Here is a 24,744-nt window from a genome sequence, read left to right on the forward strand (position 1 = left end):
GGGCTAAATGGCTAAATCCACCTGCCAGAGGCTGCCGAACTGCCTCCAAGGGAATGGTTTAGATCTAAGTGTGTTTGGATGTTTAAAAGGCTCAAAGTTTAGTCCTAAATTCATTTGGTAGAATTTGTGGCAGACGCTCTCTATATGGTCTGACGACGCATGAGACACCTTGCAAAGAGGAACAGGCAAAAATCTGTCTTCAGACTTTTGGGAAAACACAGTTCTACAAAAATATGAAATTCTGGAGGCTAAATACAAACACATACGCTGGGCGTATAAGTGCCTCATATTATGTTGAAATAAGTTTCTCCTCTTCACAATATTTTGACAATATATTTTCCTAAACATATATTCAGTATTGTATGCTATTCTATTCATGGAAACCCAATGAGTGCAATGGCAAAATAAAATCCAGATTTTCTAGAAGTTAAAGAATTGTAAATTTGAATTATTCGATTAAATCGATTCATTGCCCTACCCTAATCCACCATCCTTTTCATATCTGTTTTTTAGTTTTTTATCTAGGTATTGGTTTCCTTTTCTCTCAAAGATACTGCCCTGCTTGTGTAGGCCTATCACATAAATTCCACCAAAACTACACCGAGGGTATAATGAGACAAAATGTGAAAACCTTCCAGTGCTTTGCATGCAAACTTTTCAAAAGTATGCAAGAATATATATATATATATATATATATATATATATATATATATATATATATATATATATATATATATATATAGATAAGAAAATAATACTTAAATAATAAACTAAAGTTAATTTTATAATATTATGCAAAAATCATTATTTAGGAAATAAAACTATAGAAACATTAAACATTAACATCAGGGCAAAGTTTCAGCTCTATGTAGCAAAAAAAGAAAATGAAAGAAGAAGAAGAAAAACGTACTGCTTGCATGATATATCATTTAATTTCCTAGATGGAATATATTTCTGACATGAACTAACAAAATTAATTATACCCCCCCCAAAAAAAAAAAAAAAAAAAAAAAAAAAAAAAAAAAATCACAAAATAACCCCACAACACATTTAATAAAATGTTCAAAAGTGTTGCATAAGGTTAGTCACCCGTGTGCGTCTTCATATGCTCGTCAAAGTATTGCTTCATGTTGAAGTCCTTTCCGCACCACTGACACATGAACTGCTTGTGTCCGATGTGGATGCTCATGTGGGAGCGCAGCTGATATTTGTACTGGAAGCGCTCGCTGCAGCTCTGAAACGGCACACAGTGGACACACCTGATCAGTCCTCTTAAAGGTCTTTATGCGTAGGAGGCAGTGCTTGACAAAACTAACACAGTTACCATCAGGTTAGCGCCCGGTTTTTAGTGAACTACTATAAAATTAGAATTCTAGTACAACAGTGATGCAACAAAAGCAAAAGTTGCAATTAAAATGGCACAAAGAGTGTTGTTCAATGTTAATTACTGCCAGAAACACTAGAAAGACTCATTATTAACAGCAGCCCAACAGCCTAACTGGGATCTCTTTGTATTGAGGAAGCCATAATAAAGGTGTGCGTTTGCTAGCTACCAATATATCAGAGGCATTTCCTACAGCTTGTAAAAAGTCCTATAGCACTGAAAAAAGGATCTCAAACCTCACACTTGAAGGGTTTCTCTCCCGAGTGCTGCAGAGAGTGGACCTTCAGCGACATGCTGCGCTTGAACGACTTCCCGCAGGTCTCACAGGTAAAGGGCATGTCCTTCGTATGGGCTAAAAAAAAAAAAAAAAAACATAAAACAAAACAACACAAACATTACAGAGCCAGTCTGAATCCTAAAGCTTTTGTTTTAGATTCATAGCTGGATTAATAACGCCTTATTTCTTTTGGTTGGTCAGATTTTGGATTATTAATAATTTAGGTTTTGGAATCTTAGCACATTTTTCTACAACTTCCTTTGCTTTTACTAACTGAATTTGTCACTTAAAGCTGCTAAATGTTCCCAGTTGTATCCACCACATGTGGCTGGGATCTTCCACAAGTTTTAGGGCTAACAAGTTTATGTTAAAAAACAAAACAGTCTAAAACAGTCTAAATCAGTCTTTTTCATGGATGTCTTTGATTTGTGTCTGTATGTTAAATGTCTAGTGTCTCACCAACGTTTCATTATGGTTACATAATCGCAGAGTCTTGACTCTTGAAAATTTAAGCTTAACTAAGCATCGAGTATTTTTATGGTGCGACACAGAGAGTCATTTTTCTGAGCTACTGCCCACTCAGCTGGATGAAGACCCAGGTCTCTGTTGCTGTGAGGAGGAGAGTGAGGAAAGTAACATGCAAAAATCTTCACAGCCGGCTGTTGGAGAACTGCAACAAAAGACTGGCAACCCGGGCTCACAAAGTCTCCGTAATTAACCATTAGACACCATCTACATGTCAGCAGATTGAGGGTGAGGCCAGGAAAAACGCCTTTCCTGTCCGTCCATCCATGACAAATATAAATGGGACTGTGTACTTTGGTCCAATGGGAATACGGCTACGCTCACACTGCAGGTCTTCAGCGTCACTTCAGGAGGTCAGACTCTTGAAGTAACCCACATGCAAAGTACACGACATCACACACAGCATGTTTATAGTAGTAAATACGGACGCTGCAGATGATGCCAGCGTGTGCATCGTACCTGAATTTGTTGTGGACTCTGCAGGACCGTCGTCTGTCTCTGGCTTGATCTGATCATTCTTTAAGTTTTATCTTCCCGCCTCCTCTCCAGCGTAAAAAACTGAGTCTTGTGCACTTTATAAAAGTTGGATTAAAAGCAACGTTTTGTTTTGGACTGAGGTTGATTTGAAAAAGATCAGTCAGTTGTTTGGCTTTCCATTTTTACACAAAGGTTATATATGGGCAAAAACCCCTTTCCCCTGCAGTGTGAATTTAGCGCAGGATTGAGCTTTTCTCCCACAATCTCTTGAGGTGGTTCAGGCGTGGAACAGAGGAATACTTGAAAAAAGCCGTTCACTCCCAACGGCATCCTAATCTCTTTAAAATACCACAGCATTTAAATGAAAATCACTCCGAGTACATGAGGGAACGAGGTGACCCAAGGAGACGGCGGAGCTCGGTGCCACTCACCGACCATGTGCTTCCTGACGTGAGCCATGGTGTAGAACTTCTTTTCGCAGATCTCACACGAGAACTTCTTCTCCGCGTAGCCGTGGACTATCTTGTTGTGCTCGTGTAGCGACCACAGCTTCTTGAAGGCCTTTCCGCATGTCACGCACTTTCAGAAAACACAGCGGAGAAGGCAAGAAGTTGCGATTACTGCGTTTACTAGGGTATGGTTGATAACCAAAGTCGGCTCTTTAAATACAATCAGGGCGTTTGAGTATTTATGCCGAAACACTGAGGATGAACTGTGGTAAATAAAAAAAAGGAAAATATGGCCAATAGAAGAAAGCAGCAAAGATTCAAACCAGCAGCAGGGTGCTTTCTCCTCAGGAATCAGCCTCAGTCTGAACCTCTGTGTATTTCATTGGGATTTTAAGTGATAGACAAACACAAAGGAATACGTAATTTTGAGGTGGAAGAGAAATAAAGCAGCTAAAAATGAACCCCTACAAAGTTAATCTGATACTCTAAAATAAAATCCAGTTTAACTGCGCTCAGAAATCCTCTAATTGTAAAAACAGTCCCGACTTGTGTATAATTTAGTCTCAGTGGAAATCCAGCTGCTCTGTGAAGGTCACAGAGGCTCGTTAGAGAGCATTAGTGAAGAAGTGGCATCATGTAAGACGTCCTCCTCCTGGACGAGCATGTAGCCACAGTGGACAGTGGCTTGCATTGGACATTCAAACCTACCAAGACACGGCCGTCCGCCCAAGCTGAACAACAAGGAGCGCATTAATCAGCGAGGTAGCCAAGAGGTTTAGGTGGCCTCTGGAGGAGCTGGATAATCCATAGCTCAGGCGGGAGAGTCTGTTGATGGGATAATTATTAGTACTGGACTCCACAAAACTAAGATTTTTTGGGAGGACTGGAAAGTATCTCAAAGAAGACCTTAAGGTTTCCATATTGGGGGGCACAGCAAGCATGTGGAAGAACATGCTTTGGCAAGATGAGACTACAATGATACTTTTTGGCCCACATGCAAAACCTGACTTTGTGGCAGAAAAGTAACGTTGCCCACAAACACACCATTGCCACATTGAGACACGGTGGCAGCAACATCACTCTGTGATGTTCAACAGGAGAAAGGAAATCTGTTGATAATTGATCTGAAAGATGGATGGAGCTAAGTGTAGGGCAGCCCATGAAGGAGAGCTGGCTGTCAAAGTCTCTGGATTGGTGCCAGAGCTCACCTTTTAGCAGGACAACAGCCCTAAACACACGTCCAGAGCCAGGAGTGGGTTTAGATCAAAGCGTATCCAGGTGTTAGGATGGCCCACGTCAAAATCCAGGTGAAAATCTGTTGGAAGGCTTGAAAATGTATTTACACGGACCCTCTCAACTTAATGTGACTAACAATTTTGCAAGAAGAACTTGCAAAGATGACTATCTCTAGATCTCCAAAGCTGTCCCCCCAAAAGACGGTTCAGCAAAGCATTGACAAAAGGGATTTTAGTTGTAAATAACTTTGGAAACCACATCTGCCGCTCCTTCCACTTCACCAACATGTGCTCATCTGGTTTGTGTTAAAGGGTGTGATTTCAAACAGCCATACCTGGATGCTCCTCTCACAGTCAGTCTGTTGGTGCAGCAGCAGCTCGCTCTCCAGCAGGAAGCGTTTCCCGCAGTTATTGCAGATCTGCATGCGGTTGTGGGTGACGTTCATGTGTTTCTCCAGGTACCAGCGGTTGTTGAAGATGCGAGGACACTTCTTACACGGGAAGTGTTGCTTTTCCTCCAGCCTGACTTTCTGGCCCAGGCCCTCCGCGTCCAGGGCCCTCTTCCCAGCCTGTCGCTGGTTGGCCAGAGTGGCCTCTGCAAGCGTCTGACGTATGGTGGCGGCGCCCGTAATGGCAAGGGCCCTGGCGCCCCGGTGTGGTCGATCCATTACGGCGGGCTGGTCCAGCCCAGGAATGTTTAGGGTGTTCTCCTCCTCCTCCTCCTCCTCTTCGTCCTCCTCATCTTCCTCCTCGCTGGTACGGCCCAGTAGGTCTCTCCTCTTTAGGTCTTCATCACCCTCCTCCCCATGTCCATCACCGTTCTCCATTCCGTTGTCCTCGTCACCCTCAGAGTCTCTCTCGTTTTCCTCACAATGACCAAACACAGGTTCCGCGATTGTGGACGATTTGCCGTCGGATCCCTTCGAGACGTTCAGGGTCTGGTTGTTGAGGTTGACTTCAACGATGATCTGATCCCTGTTGAAGGAGGTGTGGCCATCCGCCGCTTTGGGCTCCCCGTCGCTGCCCTCCGCCTTACACAGAGCGGCCACACCTGTGCCGGCCCCGCCTCCTGCCCCCTCCTCCTTCTGGTAGTACTGCTTTGTCTGGGCAGCCATCTTCCCCACCTCCTCCACCCTGACAGAGAACGGGCTGCTGCCTTCTCTCGCGTAGACCCTGCCGCGCTCAGACTCTTGTTTGATCTCCCGGTACAGCTGGCAGGGAGGCATCCCGGCAGGGTTGCAGCCGCTAAACCCCTCTTGATTGGCCATCTCTCTGCAGGCGGCTCTCAGCGAGTGGCTGCTGAGGAGATCGCGACAGGACGCCGCGATGTTGCTCATCTGAAGCACAGTGGCAGCGTTCAGCACGTCGCGGACAGTGGTGCTGCTCACCAGCAGCTTGGAGGTGTAGATGAAGTTCAGGATCTGCTGGAGGCCCTGCGAAGTCAGGGCGTCCAGCGACAGGTCCACACGCTGCAGCTGTTTGCTTTGGGCGAAGAGAGAGTGGAAGAAGGGGCTGTAGGCCGCCAGCACTCCCTTGTGGGCAGGAAAGGTGCTGCGCTGGCGCACCAAGACGATGTCCACGTCGCAGAGGTCAGGCTGGAAGAGGCGCTGCTCGTTCAACCTGTCCATCAAGCAGGTGAAGTGCAGAGCCACATCCTCCACCAGAGAGAACTCAGCAGAGGGGTAGTCTGTGGTCTTCTCCACTATGAGCTGAAACAGAGAGGTGTGAAGATTTCTTTAGAATCCACACATGTAAAAAAACTCTAGAAACATGAAAACGATGGAACCCCAGGTCTGTTCTTTGAGGTTCAGCGTCTTGCACCCGCCACAGCACACTTAATTAAAAGTTCATTAGGAGGTGTTAGTAGTGCAGGTGTTAGCGTTGTTGCCTTGAAGCGAAAAGGTCCTGAGGTTAATTGTGGCCTGGGGTCTTTCTGCAGGGCCTGGGTAACTCTGGTTTCTCCAAATGTCTGAAAAACATTCATGTTAGGTTAACAGGTCTCTCTAAATTTCCCTTAAAAATTAATATGTGTGTGTGTGTTTGTGTGCGTGTGTGTGTGTGTACTTGCAGCTGAGTGAGAAAAATGTGTTGCACGTTTTACTAGTAAAGTGAGGACTTTGATGTAAAGCGAGGACCTTTTTTGGTCCTCTCTTCTTCTGGGTTAGGTGTTAAGTTTGCCAATTAGCCTTAGGGTAGAGTTAAGGGTCATGGTGGGTTTAGGCCATAGAAAGGGTTGAAAATGAGTAAATGAAAGTCATGGCATGGCCCTCACTTTGTATTTTAAACAAGGATGCATGTCTGTGTGTGTTCTTGTACTTGTAGCTGAGCAGAAAATGTTTTGATAATTTTACTAGTAAAGTGAGGACTTTGATGTAAAGTGAGGTCCAAAAAAAGGTCCTTGCTTTATTTGTTGTTGGGCCAGGCGTTTAGGACTAAGGTGTCAATTAGGTTTAGGTTAGGTATCAACCCATAAAGGTTAAGGTTAGGGCTAGCGTCAAGGTTAGGCCATAAAGACTTAACGAGTATGTCACCACGTACATTAAACAAGGATGTGTGTGTCTGTGTGTGTTGCCCTGTGACGGACTGACGACCTGCATAGTGCGTACCCCTCCTCTCACCCAAATGACCCCAGGAGATAGGTACCGACTCCTGGATGGGTTGATAAATAAATTACTGGAAGCAATTCATTAAACTGAATCAGCTGTGTTGCAGCAATTCACTTCAGCAGGGTGAAACATATTTGCAGAGTACGCAAAAAAAAAAACACACCTATTAATATTTGGGATCACACCTCAACCGCTGCTCTAAGCAGCGTCATCCAACTAGTCCTCCTTTAATTAAGTAATCTGTTCTGCTTCCAAACTGTGTTATTGGTGAGAAATCACACGGGTCAGACAACTTGCTGCGTAGTGGAGCTACAATAGATAGTGTGCATTAAGTGGGGCTGCACAAGCAGAATAAAGCGAACTAAAAAAAAACACTGAAGTTTCTACAGAGGGCTTCTTAATGAGCCAGGAAGCCTAGTAGCAAGTCAGTCGTGCCGTACAAAGATGAAGGAGTGGCCCTGATTACAAGGGAGAACGGGACGCACTATGTGTGTAAATCCCATCTAGAAACTGGCTTGTCAATTTGACTCTGCAACCTAACATGATTGACTCTTATTCAAAACACAGCACAACAGGGAAATTAGGAATTAACCCATAGTCGCCTGAGCCTTCATGTGGTCTGTTTGTTGACAACTTTCTCATTACTTCTCACAACAGTGGTCAATGCCACAATATTATTTTTCTTAGGATACAACACTTCGGCTCTACTTTTCAAGACAGAGAGATGAAAGCCCATCTATGAAAACTTAATTGAAACAGGAACTCCAAGGTTTACACCTCTAATCGTTTCTCCTGCATGTAGTCTCCCATTTTATGTATTTACTAATTCATTATTTTTGTCTGAGTAAAATATTTTCTGTATCCACACAACATTTCTCTCAGGGTGAGTTTTCTCAGCTTGCAGTGATCATTATGCGTCCATCACAACTCGCAGGGCGTCGCAAAAAACGGTTGTTTAACTAAAAGTAAGGCAGTTTTTTTAAAAGCTGTGTTAAAGTTATTTCCTCTAACATTTTTTTTTCTTAGCCGTTTATTTTTCAGGCGTTTCCTTGTTGATTCAATGACAGAAACACAAGGATTATAAACCAGAGGCCAGAAATGATGTGCAAACCGATACTGGTAAGAAACCATGTACATAAATTGAAAATAAACACGAACCGTAAAGTTCAGCCAATTCATGTCACCCCAAAAGTCAAACCAAATAAATAAATAATGCTAAAATAAAACTCTCATACCAGTTTCTGTGCATGCTTCAAAGTGCTGGGCTGCATGCAGAGTGTGACCCAAGTCGGTGAAAAATCAAAAGGTGTAACAATCAGCACTCTGTGCAAGGTCCTCGACGTCCCAAGGTGGGTTTATTTTAGCACAGGAAGGGCAGGGTTTCGATCCAGACGGGATGTGACTGAGGACAGAGCAGCAAACAGGCGGGCAAACACACACACACACACACACACACACACACACACACACACACACACACACACACACACACACACACACACACACACCAGACAGAAACACAGTCTGGTCTCTCTGCAAGGACTGGCCGGCCTACCCATTGGTATTCAGTGCCATCTCCCATCCTATTAGCCGGCTCCTGCAGCACGCCCTCTCGGTACACTCTCCCCCGAGGGATGACGAATCATGCACATGACAACACATGTCAGGAGAAAAACATTAGGAGAACCTTGCTGATTGAATAATAACTAACCCTCTAAACAAATAATAGATATTAGAATTCAGAGGTAATTCGAAAGCACTGATTCAAACGCCATTTGTACTAGATGCTGTAAATGATTCGGCTAAAAAGGAGCACTTATCTCCCCAGAACAATAATTAATTCACCACATTAAACAACAAACGGGTTTTATGTTGCATATTAGATTCTAGATGGGGATGAAATGCACCACTTTCTGTTCATCCTTTGCACCATTTTGCAAAAAAAATTAAATTAAAATTAAATTCTCTTTAGGATTTGTGAAGCTACGCTGTCATTGTTCAGGGTGATGACTAGATTTGCATTCTCTCCGAATCTTGGAAATCTGCACCGTTTGAGGGATTCAGGTGTGGACTTTTAAGATTTATTCACGGTCCTGAGCTGCTGAATTGGACTCTGAGTGAGAGGAACAGAGATCACGAGGCGTCATATATCACCAGAGGGTAAAATCTGCAGCTTTAATTTGATGAAGTACAAGTTGTTGGGTGAACGTTGAGCTCCAGGGGCAATGACGATCTGATCTACTGGGATTTAAACCAAAGCAACCAAGATCGAGGTTTATTCTTGGTGCTGGGTAGAAATGTTGGAAAAATCCCAAATAAAATGATTTCATTTCTTTCATCTCATTGGGAATGGAGAGCCATGCCCAATGTTGTCAGTCCAAAAATGTACGTTTGAATTCAAAATAATATATAAATGTCTCCCAAAAGAAGATATACACCACCACAAGTATTTTAATGTAGCTATTCAGGTTCCTTCTTACAAAACTTGACATTCAGTTTACTTAATTCAATTACAAAAAATCTATTCACAGCCTTGTGAAGAAAGGGGGGAATTTCACTCCAGTCAGGGGTGGTAATTGCTTGTCATAAGAATCAACCACTACAATAAGGAAAGGGACCAATTCAAAATCTTCAAAAAAAAAGAAAAAAAACCCTCAATTATACGTACGACATGAGCTTTTTCATATTCACCTGCACACTTCATCAGAAAGCAAAGAGGCGAGGAAGGTAGCCTCAGAATAAAGGTAAAGTTGAACCTTCACTTTGTTGTAATCCAGAGGATTACAGTACATCAAACTTTCATCCCCAGATGCCAAGACACACACTGTAAATTTTAAACCCTTCATTTCAAGACAGAAAACAGGACAGCATCATAAAACACACATACCTGTGTGAGTAGGCCAGAAAATTTGCTTTATTTCATCAAACTTGGACTCATATAAGTTATTTCTTTAAAACCTGCCACCTTGCATGACAAGAAAGATTTGACAGCAGCTGTAGTAGCAGTTATCCTAAATATGAACCCCTAAATATTGGAAAATCTAATGCTAAAGTCCACAAATCTCTGCTAAGTTGTGATCCATGTGTATTTATATTTGTCAAGCTGAAGTAAAATTATCAATCTGCATCTCAAGTCAGACTTTAGATCAGTTTTAGAACCTCTAGCCCACACCCCTACTGAAAGCCCATTAATAACTGAGTTGCTCTCGGTTTATCTTGATCTCCACTTCTTGTTGTCATCAAGAGAATATTTAAAGGGCTCTGCTACAGATTTATGATTCCATACATGTGAAAAATATCAACGCCAGACACAAAACTCACTACATTGCTTTTTGTTTACGACAAAAGTTTTCAAAAACGGCTGGTCTGCGTAATAATCAGGAGGCTCCTGAATGACACGGGGATTTTGAGAAATTCATAATTAGTTTCACGCAGGCGGATGCTTTATAAGAGTTTAATTCAGCAGGAAACAGCAATTGCATCTGATCATACTGTAACCAAACAAACTGAGCGCAAACTCTAATCCGACTCCCATGATCTCCCTGTCCTTCCCTCCCTCCGCCTCTTCTCTCTCCTTCCCTCTGAAATGTCAGGCAGAGAGCTCGTTTGCCATCATTAGAGGAGCGCCACCTTTAACCAGCCTCTCAGTCAGATGTCTCCCTATAAATTATTAATGCGTGGCCCAACCTGAGACGCGCATGGCGGCAAAGATTAGCGACTCACCCCCCGACACAGGGCATCAATTAAACTGGTTTCAATCAAAGCACCGCACTCAGTTTAAACACAGATTACTTCGTCACTGGTGCAGGACAGCAATGTGACGGGATCCCCCCCCCCCCCGCATCGCCGGTGCCTTGGCTGGCCTGTTTCACAAAGCGGCTCTCGAGGCCCGACGCAGTTAAATCCCGCAAATTCATTCTTCACTTTGATGCAGAACATTTTAATCCTCTAGAAAAAAGGGAGAGTTGCTCTTGTTGCAAAGAAATCCCGAGTATGAAATGATCTAGCGCCGCAAAATGGTTACAAATGCTTAATCTCTCTATTCCTAAGGGTCTGACGGGCTTTCACCGCATCACGATGCTCAAGCTGCTGAGGCCGCGCTGGCATGCGCACGCATTCACACTAACTTCAGTTCAAACGCAAATCCCATCTCACAGGGTGTATTGTTGTTTAATTTTTGCCTTCTTCTGTTGTTTTGGTGCCTGTTTAAGGTAAGCTGTCAGTAAACTGTCCATCCTGGTCTGCACAGGCTGGACAGTGGATGGACCTGGAAGTCCTATACAGGCCGGTAGAAATGATTAAGTCTATGTCACAAAAGCAGAATGCGACCACGCTTGTCTGAACCCATTTCCAGATGCACACGGAAAGTTAGAGGATTTACGAACTAGTAGTAGCAAACGTGTCCAGGAACAGTGCATTTCTCTGCATTTTCTGCATAAACCAAAATGTAGGGACCATTTATTTCAATACTTTGCCAACGATCAAATACATAAAAACACACACAGGCAGCAGACACTGACTTGATACAGTTTGATTTACCACTCAACCTCACTTCTGTAAAAATGTTTTACATGCAACAGCATAAAACCTGACGCAGACCGCTGCAATTGGTGAAGGGTGCGATTAAAAGAAATAGCTACTTAGAGCCTTTATGATTAATTCAAATTGATCAATGCCATTTTGTGTTTACATGGAAATTCCCTCACACAAAAAGACAGGATTATTAGTTCAAATTTATTAGTTTGGTTTGACAACTGCGTCAGCAAATAGACATGTAAAAGGGCTGCAAAATATAAGAAATAGTGCACCATTGCCAAATATTACAATTTCTATCACGAAGAATAAATCCCACATTTTAATGACGCTATTTCCATCATAATGTGCTCACTGGGGGAAGTTTAGACTTAGACTCAACTTTATTTATCCCTTGGGATTGCTCCTTCAGGGAAATTCTGGTTCCAGTAGCTTATATAGGAGTACAAAGGGCAGAATTAGAGCCTTTGAAGATAGAATACAACAGACAATAAAATACAATATAAAATATAAAAAGAGTTGTTTAGTTGAAGTTTAGTCACTTAAGCTCAAGTGTGGGCTTTTACTCGCATGCAGAATTTGCATGTTTGGCACTTTATCACATCCAACCAAATGTTGCCTCAAAGCAGTCCTTTGTGATCCTAAAATTGCACAAGCTGATACTGCGAGTTGGGTAACTAAAACAGAAAGGTCTGAATAAAGGCGTTATTTTCTAAAAATAAAATTGTAATTGATATAATCCACACAATTAGGACCCAACCCTGGTTGGGAGATGATAAATAAAGATGAGGAATTATGTTTTTAGAAAGCTGAATAACTGAGAACAAAAGGTCATATGTTATAATTTTCTCTACGATGAGACTCAGTGAAATATGTAAAATCTGCCAGGCAGCAGACATGCTGATCAGCCTTCAAGTAAGTCATGCATTTGTAGATTTTGAACAAAAAAAATAAACTTTTTAATAGAGAATCTTTATAACCGCTCAGAAATGGGAAAATGCAAATTTAGACAGATTAACGGGATGCAAAACTGGTCTCATTGTTAAATGAATAGTTAAGACAATAAAGTACCTTAGCTGTGGTGACGGTTTGTTAAAAAAAATAAGGCCTAAAATACCTTGGAGAACAACAGATGGCATATTCAAATAGTTAAGATATATAACTATATATAATAATAATATATAATATTGCACTTATCAGGACTGTGTTTGACATTTGCCATACTATGACCAACGTGAGAGATGAGCTCTCAGGATGGTTATAATATCAGTATAAAACTGACACCATAACCACAACCAAATTTAAAGCTTTTAACTTCATCTTTCCAGACTAAAATTAGCCCTGGCAGTTGTTGATTCTGTTTTGTTGATATTTACAGGTCCCATAAGAGCCATCGGATCCTGCCTGCTTTGCTTTATCCTGCTATAACCTCTTGAGCTGCCACACATCCACATGTTAACCTCATCAGTGTACCGTGTTAACTCAAAGCATGGATAGACCCTCCTAGATGCTTGCCTGTGTACGCTACTGTTGCAATTTCCATTTCAAATAATTTACTAAGTGGCAAGACTGAAGCTCTTTAATTAAACTTAACCACTGACGGGCAGCTGTTCCCCCAAATTCATTTCCAGCCTTTTGTTTAACAGCTGTAACATTCAAGGACAAAGCCCTTCATGCGGGCACGTACCACTTGTCAAATATTCCCACATTTTTAAAGAAAAATTGATTGCAAGAAAAGTGCATAAAATATGAGCAAACTGCTTTGATTTAAAGTCTAAGTTTTGCGACTCTTTTGGTGCTTCGAGTTTGATCCAGTTGGGGCGCAGCTGTGATGGATGATGCACAGGATTGCAGCTCTGCCTGAGTGGAGTCTGCATTACTTAAAAGACAGGGCATAAAAAAAAAGAAGAACCCATCATGTTGCAGTTAATTTACTGCAGCGCCGGTTACCTTCAGACGGTACTTTGACACGGGAGAGGAAGAAGAACCCAGAGTGAATGTGGCAGTCAAAGTGATTAAAACAACGGAGTGGAAACCTCTCCTGGATCAGCCCCGTCAGGATTGATGGTCCGCCTCTGGCACGGTCTCGCCTGGACTGGACCCGGTCCAGAGTCTGAGGATGAATCTCCTTCGTGTTAATTTCACTGCTGGAAAGGCCACCTCTCTCCCACACTGTACACCAGAGGGCCCAGGTGGATTTACGACACCGTGCAGAATCCCACTCTGTGGGGTCCAAATACAAACAACAGACTGTGTGTGTGTGAGATCTCTGCTGCTGCCATTTACAAGCGTGCATCTTAATCCCTATGACTTATTCCTTCACATGTTCTGCTCCTTCACAAACCGTGAGAAATAAAGCAAACGAACAGCATCCACAGCCTGTGGCGTTTGCTCGCTGACCGTTGAACAGACTGAGTCCTTAGCAAAAGGCCAGTGTCGGAGTTATGGACACATCAGCAGTGCAAGAGAGGGCAGGTTGTACTCAGGCAGGAGGAAATCTCAGGGGTAAAGTACTGTAGGGGGTTTAAAGCTTTCTGGGCCTGAACACAGACAGCCTCAACTCTGGGTCTTCAAGAAGAACCGGGTTTGGTGTGACCAACAGTGTACAAGATAGATAACTTTATTGTTCATCACCTTTCCTGAGATGGAGATTCGTCTTTGACATCTGGCAGCGGTTCATACATAAAAACACATAATTTAAAAAAAAGGCATAACCTTTATATGATAGCACCATAAATTGTTTCAAATTATGTGTGAATTGCTAGGTAATCTAACAAATGTAGTTATAAATAATCTCACGGCACCTTTAGGATCAATCATGTATTGTGATTACAATTATTAACAAAAAGGTACAATATGAGTATTCAGAAAGTTATCAAACGGTGTGCAACGTAGGGCTGGAAGTTTAACACACTGGGGAAAGTAAACATGTGTCCTACGTAATCGACGGAGCTCAAATGAACAAATGTCAGATGTCTGAGTGCAAGTGAACGCAGCACAGAGCGATCTACCTGTCCCACATCTGCTCACTCCTGTGTTTGGAAGCAGCGTTTAATGACGATGTTATATCAGTAAACGGGTCTGGATAGCATGAGTGATAAAGTCATAAAGTAACGTTTATGAGAGTAAACATGTTTACATCTCTCTCTCTCTGAGGAAGGCGCCACACGGATGGTCTTAGGCACAAAGATTTCATCAAATGCACTGCAAAAAGGGAACTAAAAATAAGTAAAACTTTCTTAAAATATGTATATTTTTCTTTGATTTGAGCAGCTAAATAAGACTATTTGCCAATGGAATGAGAATCTTTACCCCTAAAATAAGACAATTAGATATCCTGCACTTGAAATAAGATGGAGATGAATTGTTCTCATTTTAAGTGTAAAAATCTTACAAATAGTAAGAGTAGTAATTCTTACTAGTAGTTTAGTAATAGTAATAGCAAATAGTCTAATTTACCAGCTCAAATAAAAAAACATCCATGTATACAGTTTATTATCCAGCCATGTTTACAGTTTAATAGCAATAAGTTGGGGTTAGTTGTTCTTTAATGTCTGGGGATTACACAAAGAGACCGTTGTTTGCCGTTAGTAAAGCTAACTATGTTAATCATGCCAGATGTTATGTGGAGGCTGCTATCTGCAGCTGGTGATGCTAAATGCTCTAATCTCACAAACTGCTAATCAGATTCTAAAGAGGGTTAACACTTTAAACGCCACTATCGTTGCAGCTCTAGTTTTATTAGGTTGTTTGTTGGGATTTAAAACATTTTAACACCAACATAGTGGGTCAAAGACAAGCGCCGTGTTCTCACACGTCTACAGAGGAAGCGCACAGACAAAACCAGACAAGATGCATGACATCTCAAGATCTTTAGAAAAGCAATTAGTTTGCAACATAATTCAACTCGCGCAGACCTCCTCAAATCCCCTGAAAGCTCATTTAATGAATTTCCACATTTACGAGTGAGTGCAACCAGCGAAATGCAAAGACCTCTACCCCGAGTAAGGCCGGCTGGTGTCATGCGCTTCTTCGACCCACGGAGCCCTTCAAAGAGCACACTCAGCAGCCCTACTCACAGCGTGGTCTCCGGCTGAGGGGCACAGCGTGGCCCGACATGACTGACACCCAGAGGAAGGAGAGTGGGCACCGTGTCAGGCCTCATCTCGCTCGGCGGTGGACAGAGATGGCAGGGGGGGGGGGGGAAGCAGCGCACGCCTCTACGCACACAGATGAATATCCCTGAGTCATCATCAGGGGATTTCAGAGCGGAAACTTGACGACCCTGAGTGCAAACTCTCCGTGCGGGGACATCAGCGCTTTGCAGCAGCAAGTTTGGGCTCGCCGTTACATCAGAGTCCCTTTCAATGGTGGGGAATGGATCACAAGGCAAACAAAAGGGGACAAGGGCACGTCGTTCAGCATGAAGTCTAATCAGACAGTCATTAAAAAGTCGTCAGAGTAAAGACTGATGCGGCGTCCTCTGTGTGCTCATCAGACCAGCTCCTTGCTTGCCGACTGCTGCAGGCCTGATTGTTCAAAATAAATAATTTTTTAAGAAAGACGTGAACTTCTTGTTTCGTGGCTTACTATTGGGCTGCTCTGGTTTGGTTCTCAGGCTCAAGACTGGTGTGCATGGAAACTTTAAAGGTAGTTTGCAAAGGATGGAATGTTCTTTTTTCTTTAAAATCAACTACAAAGAGAAGGGAAAACCCAAAGCATGCACAAAGCAATCACTGAAAGAGATAAAAATCCCTCAGAAAACAGCCACAAGTAAAAGAAAATGTTTATTCAGAAGCTCCAAAATAATGATAAAAAGAAATATCTCAACAAACAGCTCAACAAATTAAATATCATTCAAACCTAAGTATTAAAAGAAAAAAAACAAACCAATTTCATAATTGATAGAGTCGTTACACACAGAGATATATATTTAAAGCATTTATTCATTTATGGTAATTTTGATTATTATAGCTTACGGCTAACAAAAAATAAATAAAATTCAGTTTCTCACCAATTTAGAATATAATATGAAACCAATAAAAAATGTTTTAAACTCAAAAATGTGATGTTATGGCCTAGACAGTCACAGGAAAGATTCCTGACTAAGCATTTGTCCAATACAGTACATCTAAGTATATTCATGGAAAGTTGAGTGGAACAGACAACAGGAACATCCACAACCTTGAGTGGACGGTGAACCAAATCGGATTTAAGCGAGGCTGGATGCGCCATGCACAGACAGACATGTTCAAGACATGGTCAAAACGGTCATCTTTGTGTGAAGACAGAATCTGGGCTAAAGAGAATAAGGACAGGCTGAGTCATCCAAAGGTCCTATTTTCAGGGGAAAGTTTATTTTGCACCATCTGGTAAAGCTTCCCTTTTATATTTCCAGAGATCTTTAGTCACAAATCACCCCTTACTCTTATCTCAACCCACTCCACTCTGTCTGAGCTCTCCTTCACCTCTCTTGCCTGTTGCTTTGGTTGGTCGAGCCCACGTAGTTAAACTTACAGACCTGAAATACTCCAACATTTTTACTCATAAACATAACAAAAATCATACAGATAAAAAAAAATACCATGTCCAAAGTGTCATAAGGACCTAAATCTGTTTCTAACTGACAAGTGAAATTAAAAACATAGACACAAAAATCTCTGGTAAAGCATCCATAAAGTGCATTTAAAATTTTAAACACACGCTGTGTGACGTCCAGCTATGTTCTCTTTGCTGTTCTCATTTTGCCAAACTCTAGAAAATGTAAATAAATATACAGGAGTAATTTAGAAGAACGCTAATCACATCAAGATAATTACATTAATTACAGCAGAACCTGGTAATGCCTAAAATAATCAGATGGACCGGTTACTGGTATGAAGACATGCTGGGTTATTACCAGAGTTGGACTTAAAACTGGTTCCTATGGCGTTCTTAGAGCTTACAGTTTTTATAAAGGTGTCAGAAAAAGAGCTGGAGTTCCCAGAGTTTTTGTGGCTGCATGTAGGCAGAGTTTTTACCCTCTCCCATCATTTGTGACCCACTGCCGGTCAGCTGGATGAAACGATGTTATTAGGATTTCTCATATGGAAATATTTCTATGCAAATTTGATTTCAAACCAAGACAAATAGAGTAAAATAATATGTTTTTAAAACATGAGTCCATTTATGAAGGGGGAAAAGCCCTCTCTGAAAACATAAATCCCCCCCAAAAACCTTACAAGTCTTTGTAAGAACGTGCAAAGAGTCCTCCCTTTCTATTGAGACGGACTTGCTGGTGTTCTTTAGATTTAGATGGAGGGGCAAGTGATATTGATTTTAAGGACACAAATTAATGGTCAGACATCCTTCTTCTGGCTTTTCTGTTAAAGAGCAAAGTTTGACCAGAAGCAATAAAGCAGCTCCAGTCCATGACACTCCCACCATGTTTGACTGCAGGCATAATCTTCAATTTCTGAAATGCTGAGTCAGCTTTACACCAGACGCAACCAGGCACACACCTTCCCAAACGTCCCTCTTGTGTCTCCTCAGTAAGAAGAGTATTTTCTCAGAAGCTTTGAGGATCATCACATGTTTATTCTTCACTGGGACAAATCAGGTCTTCAGTACTTTAGATGATCCCCTGGTTAAGTTTAATATCCACTCTTTAAATCATTTAGCTTATTGGTGCCCGGTCGCTCTGGCGTTTGCTGACTACTGCTCAGTGTTTTCTTAATTTGTGGACAACAACTGTGTAACCCTGATAAACAGTCAGTGTCTCTGTTTCTTATCCGTTCTTGAATTTCTTTAAATCCGGGGGGTGATGTGTTGCTTTTTGAGATCTATAAGCCTACGTCATGATGCCAGACGGATTCTATTTACGTCATTTCTGGACAAGCCAAGCAGGAATCAGGCCATATTGGGGAACGTGGCACTGAACCAAGGGGTTGATCACAGTTAATTTATAATTTATAAAAGGCCAATAACTAGGTTGGTTAGAATATGTTTTTTTTTTTTGCTTCAATTATGAAATCTACAAGTCATGTTCACAGGTTTGTATAAAGTACTGCTTTAAAACTGCCATTGAAAGATGGCCAGAAAGTTTTTTTTTTGTTTTTATAAAAGCCATTAGATAATTTGGTTTATATTTGTTTTAAATCCTTATGTTTTTCTTTTTAATCAATGCAATTAAAATTACTAACAATATTCGACCTCTCGCCAAATGCTTAAAGAATGCTTTTAATGAACTCATTAACCGAGATGCTGAAAGTCACAAAATTAAAAAAGGTTGTTTTTTTTCCTCCTTTATCTGAAACCATTCCACAATTCACCAGAAACAAGCTTAAAAACCTTCACAACTTTCTGCAGTTTTCGTTCCTCTATCCTCCACTCTAGCTAATTATTTCATACCCCTCAGCCTATTCAAATATTTAACTTGTCTCACGGCTAGCTTCAATTAATAAAGACAATATTATCAGCATTCCTGCTGCTCTAATCCCAGACATCCAATCTCCAATCACTCCCCACTGTGGGGTTTTTTGCTCGGCCCTAATCTGGCGTTTTGGACCCGGCCGAGCCTCGCCTTGTCGGGAGCTCCGGCACCTTACGCCGTCGGATTTAAACATGTTTCCATCTATATGTTAATACAACCACAGGTGACGAGCCAATTTATGGTTTGATACGAGTTTAGCCGAGCATGAAATTGGGGAGCACAAACAAAAATAAGGACGGGAAGCCAGCAGGGGCAGCATGTTGGCATTATCCAAAATTGAAAGCATGCGCGGGACAGACTGGGCTGCAAGGGAGGCCTCTCTTTTGGACATACTGAACACACGTTGGATGAAGCTGAGGACAGTGTGAGTGAGCTCATGGTGCTCAACGCCGAAGGAAGGCAATCAACAGGCCGCCCGTCTGGAGCTGAGATGATGAGCGAGCAGGATAATCAAAAAGGAGCTGCACGCAGGCAGAGAGGGGCAGTGGGTGGTGGTGCGCCAGCAGGAGAGCGTCCGCACTGATGCTCTGCCAGGAAGTTTGTGTCTGGGCCAGTGATCTGGTATAGGAAGTGCTGAGTCAGGAAACCTGGCCAAGTGCTGGCACCGCTTTCCACACGCCACAATGCTTCACACAACACCGCCCTGCTGGAGTCATAACACACCGTTCCCAGGCCAGCGCTCCACACGCATGGGCAAACGACCGCCTGCACAACCCTCCCTGCCATGGCAAACACAACGGAAAGGACGGCAGAGACCCGTTGGGAGGAACGTTTCCAAAAGCGCACAGTGCCCTTGCAGAAGTGTTTGTCGCCCTTGAACTTTTTTCTTCGTTTTGTTACGCCACAACAACAAACAAAAATAGTGCATGATTGTGAAATAGAAGGAAAAATCTGAAAAGTGTGGCTTGTGTTTGTGTGTGGGGCTTCCATGTTTTCTGCGTCGTCCTACGTCGCTTGTGTCAAACTGAAAACAGGATTTGTAACGGCTTTCTAGGAATAATTGCCGTTCTTCTTGCTGCTCAGTCATAAACGCCATATTTATAAAGTTTACACCCAGTAGGTGTGCTATCAACTGCAAACAAGACTTCTTAGGGCTGTCTCCCTGCCTTTTGAGTTTGCTACTAAGTGATGTCTAGTCTCCCACCTGAGCTGGGATCTCTGCAGCTCCTCCAGAGTTAACAATGGACTCCTGGCTGCTCTTCTGGTAAATACTCACCTTGACCTGCCTGTCAGTGTAGGTGCATTAAAGGCCCTCTTTGGGTAAGTACACTGTTTATTAAAACATTTTATTGAGTATTTACTGAGCGTTGTGTTTCCGGGACGAACCTGGCCGGGAATTGCTTACCGTTTACCTTGCTATTTGGCGATTTTATGTTGCATTATCTTGAAAGCGGACGTGTCTTACTTTGCCAAAGTGTCTCTTTTCTTGTCTGAGAAATGGACGTCAAATTGCTGCGCCGGCTAAGATAGACCGGGGGTCTTTCTTAGTCGGAGCCAACGGATCGGAAACTTTGGTGCATCTTGGCCTTTTGTAGGTTTTCAGTTGCCAGACTCTTACCATTTTTCAGATGATTGGGTTCAACATTGTTCCGTTGTTTTATAACCTAACACCTCTTTAAACTTTTCCACAACTTAAAAGATGCCGTTCGTAGAAGACGGTGTTGTAACAGAAGTTATTTACAGTTACCAAGGTTTACAGTGGCTGAATATAAATGCAAACCGCACTTTTCAGATTTTTATTTCTAAAAAATAATTTTAAATCCCGACATCTTTTTCCTTCCACCTCACAATCCTGAACAATAGTGTCAGTCTATAACATGAGGCCCTAAAGAAATACTTTAAAGATTGTGGCTGTAATGTGAATAGTGAATAATGAGCTCAATGAAAAAAAGGCGTGCTAAAAAAAAAAAAAAAAGGACACTTTTTCTATTTAAATCACACACAAGGCAAAGATGAGCCAATAAAGATGGTTAGAAGACAGGATGTGGACAGAGTGATTCGGTAATATATTTATCATCTTTCATGGCTTGAAACTAAGACCAGAGCAATCTCTCAAGTCCATCCATATATGTGTGTCTGTGTGTAGGTCTGGAGGCAGCTGATATATTTGCTGAGAAGGTCAGAGAGGACGGGGAAGATGGAAAAAAATGGGAAGGAGAGCATCAGCTTTCTAAAGCAACAACCAGTGAGCAGAAGGCAGATTGATGGTGTCGGATTAAAAATGGGCACCGTTTTGGGAGATTTATATCCTGAGCAGCTATTTAAAATACATAACTTGGAGTTCTGTCATTGACATGCAAAGGTGGTGAAATTTTTTTTTTATTACTACAAATGTTTCTTTAAAAAGGGAAGATTTGAAGGAAGGAAAGAAGAGAAACAAAGAAATAGAGAAAGATTCTTCCATATCATTTCCAGCCTACTTCTATTTTCTTACTGTATTCATTTTCTCTTTAAAATGGTAATATATATTGCATTATTTTGGTAGTTTCAAATTACTAATTTATGGTAGAGTTCAATATTAATAAAATGTCATTTCAGGCCAGTTGACTAACCATGACCATAATAACTCCACACCATCTCCTGCTGGTAGAAACCAAACCAGATTTCCATACTGTAGACAGCAAATCAATAATCTTCATAACTTTGCAGATGAATATGCTATGCATGAACTATATGGTGCTACTCTGCTATATCCAGTCTGTCACAAGCCAGTTTACAGAGTCTGTTTCACCTAAAATGTGGCACAGCCTTTACAGTAAGATGGAAGTCACAAGATGCATTTCCCCCTTTTAATTTAAGGCAAGGCAAGTTTATTCACATAGGCACTTTTCAGTGACAAGGCGATTGAAAGTGCACAACTTAAACATTCTCGTTTGAATATATTTTACCCTGCCTTCAAAATGTACAGGACAAATGAAAATGCTAAGAGCTTCTTGTTTGTCTTTTAACTTACAAAAAAATGTTTTAATCCAAGCGTACGATTCCTGATCTGGAGGTGGGCTTGAGAGGCTAATCGCCCCTTGTTACATCCTGTATACTACAAAATGCAGGACACACGATGCAGCTGAAACTCGGCCCAATCCAATAAAATTCTCGCACGACTGAAGAATCGGCCCAAAAAGGGTAAAAAATAATAATAATAAAAAAAAAAAAAATTGTACAGTGTATGCCTGGCTTTATTTAGCATTTATTTACCTTGTGCTTGTCGGACAGTAAAAGAAGGAAAAGACTGAAGTTTCAATGCTCACTGTTAAATATGAGGCTCACTAGAACGAAATGCGCTGCCTTGGCAATTGTACGAGTTGCTCCTCCGTAGTTTGACTCCATGTCAGACGAACGATCAACACTTTGGTGAAGTCCACACTGATGCGGGCTTCACTGAAGTGTATTACCCACAATTCAACTCTGCATGTCACATTTTGAGCAACAAGGTGAAAATATTTGATCTAAAAAGATCTAAAATCATACTGCCACCTTAAATAAATGACTAATCACCTATTTTCATTTCTTATAACAAATATGTTAGAAATTTCCTTAAACAATAGCAGCTGGTTTCATTCTTTTCTAACTACTTTGTAAAATTTGTTTGATATTTGCTCTTTAAAATGTCAAAGCACCAAGTAATGTTTTGCACATCTATTTAATAATTTATCTGAAAGTGTGTTTCTGAACAAGTAAGCAACCAGTTATGCATGCTGTCTGCTATGTAAACAATTTTGACCTCACAGCAGCTGTTGATGAAGTTGTAAAAAAAATACAATAAATAAATAGTTATGAAAATATCAAATGTCTTGAAGCCAAAGAAGCAGTACAGCAAATGTCTATATCTGCCATAAAAATGTGTCAGTCAAATGTAGATCTAGAAATAATTTTCATTATCAGTTAATTGGCAGTCATCCACATCTAGACCACCACAAGAAGCAAGAGAGGATCCACAATAGATGGATTTCAGGATTATTTAAAATTGGATTTCCCACTAACATGCAAATGTGCAGGCATCTTTCAGTGTTTTATCAGACATGCTGTAGACCAAAGATCCAGCATCATCTTCTGGCTTGAACAAAGCAGGTCTGTGATTCATCGCTGAATATCACTTTAATCCAATCATCCATAATCCATTGCTTAGTCTACATTACTTTTTTCTCTTTTATTATTAACCACTGTTTTTTCCAAAGCTGAAATCCATACAAATATGAATTCTTTCATTAAATTATTTGTTCCTCATTTTCTTGTGGCGCACTCTCTATTTTAATGCATTTAGATACAGTTGGACATCATCTTGTATGTTTAACCTGTGCAGACGTCCCATTTTGTTTCAACCCCTTTTTAACTTAGCTGACAGGGCACTATCTGTTTTTGTGTCACAATAAGTGTGAACTTTACTTGTCTTGTAAATGTTTTAATGCTTTCCATCAACCATGAAATAAACCATACAACAATAAAGAAACTCTACCCACCCAGTCTCTAGCCACTGAAACAGTGGAGGTAACAACCTTTCTAATCGTTTTGTTGCCGTTGTTGCATCACTTTCAATTTTGAAAAGAGAATTTTTTTTTTTGAACCATAGGAGGATTAAATTCAGGAATATTAGAAGAACAAAAGATGAAATGGAAATAAAAATGGGATAATTACAGTATGGACAGAAGTCATTAATTTGGTCTTTTACCAACAGCACAATTATTGAAAAAGTGATGTTGCACTAATGTGTTTCATATCTATCAATGTATCATTCACACTTCTAGATACAAACCTCCCCAGTGTTCACCATCTGCTGGACTCTTATTTTGAACGGTAGCATAAAAAAGCGGTAGTGATAAAAAAGGAAAACATGTGTTGCTATTGCTTAATATTTCCATGGCAATTTAATTACGATTAACAACCATTTTCAGACACTTTTCCTTCCTTCTTTCCTGCATCACAATCTCTTTTTCTGAGAATCAGCATCAAGGCCACGAAAAAAACAAACAAAAAAACAACAACATAGAGGTGTGTGAATATCTAACCAACATGCAGAATTTGCATGGGTTTCATCTGAAATATAAACATCCTGCCGAGTAATGTATCCCAGCGGTTCTTTGCAATCCTGTAAATACAGAGATTGCGACGAGGACTGCGATTCCTTAGATTGTGCAACTCCAAAGGGGTTCTTTTTGTGTTTGAAATGCCTGTGCAGGTTGCCTGGATGTTAGAAAACTTCTCCACCTCATAAATAACAAAGAAACAAAGTAAAAAGACCTCAACGCACATCCGTTGGAAAATATTATCCCAAGACCCACAAAATCCCACTAGAATATGCCTATTTTTTTTTTTCCTTTATTCTCCCTTGCAGCACTCACTACGTATTCATTACACCACCAAAAAAAACCAAAACTTCAGTTTGAACTTTTTAGATGCTCCTTTTCTTAATGTCAATGTCAGTTTATTTATACAGCACAAAAAACAACGACTGTTGTTAAAAGAGCAACGGGAACAAAAATAATTAAACAGGTTAAAAACTAAATACAAAAGTACATCCTGCACTATCATCATAGAAGAATCTCAAACTCTGCTAGAAGCAAACGGCGTAGAGTAAAGACGGGACTTAAGCAAAGATTTAAAAAAAAAGGTCACAAACAGGGGCCCCAAAAAAAGAAAACCTTATTTATATTATAAGCTTTTGGGATGATTTGGATTTTTTTTGTCATGGGACCCAAACATCCCTGGTGGCACGGCTGGTCACACAAAGAAAGAAATCCCAAGATAGAAATTCCTAAAAAAAAAAAATGCTCAGTGGTTCTGACAAAAGCT

The 24,744-nt window shown here is 41.1% G+C and overlaps 1 protein-coding gene across 3 annotated transcripts in view; it reads right to left on the reverse strand.

Annotated features, from left to right (window-relative positions):
- Positions 1–24,744, reverse strand: part of zbtb47b (zinc finger and BTB domain containing 47b) — a 40,467-nt gene that overhangs the window by 11,920 nt on the left and 3,803 nt on the right. Inside the window, exons 1-5 of one of the 3 annotated variants that reach the window (XM_036125043.1) lie at positions 8,509–8,867; positions 4,683–6,056; positions 3,095–3,242; positions 1,621–1,736; positions 1,090–1,234 (exon numbers count right to left, since the gene is read on the reverse strand). In XM_036125043.1, the coding sequence (XP_035980936.1) occupies positions 1,090–1,234; positions 1,621–1,736; positions 3,095–3,242; positions 4,683–6,056; positions 8,509–8,535 (1,810 nt within the window). In that variant the 5' untranslated portion in view covers positions 8,536–8,867. Of the gene's footprint in view, positions 1–1,089; positions 1,235–1,620; positions 1,737–3,094; positions 3,243–4,682; positions 6,057–8,188; positions 8,399–8,508; positions 8,868–24,744 lie in introns of those variants that run through there. The other 2 variants (XM_036125042.1, XM_012880155.3) reach the window with 2 other exon arrangements.

This window comes from Fundulus heteroclitus, chromosome 21, assembly GCF_011125445.2.
Source record: "Fundulus heteroclitus isolate FHET01 chromosome 21, MU-UCD_Fhet_4.1, whole genome shotgun sequence".
Lineage (NCBI taxonomy): Eukaryota > Metazoa > Chordata > Actinopteri > Cyprinodontiformes > Fundulidae > Fundulus > Fundulus heteroclitus.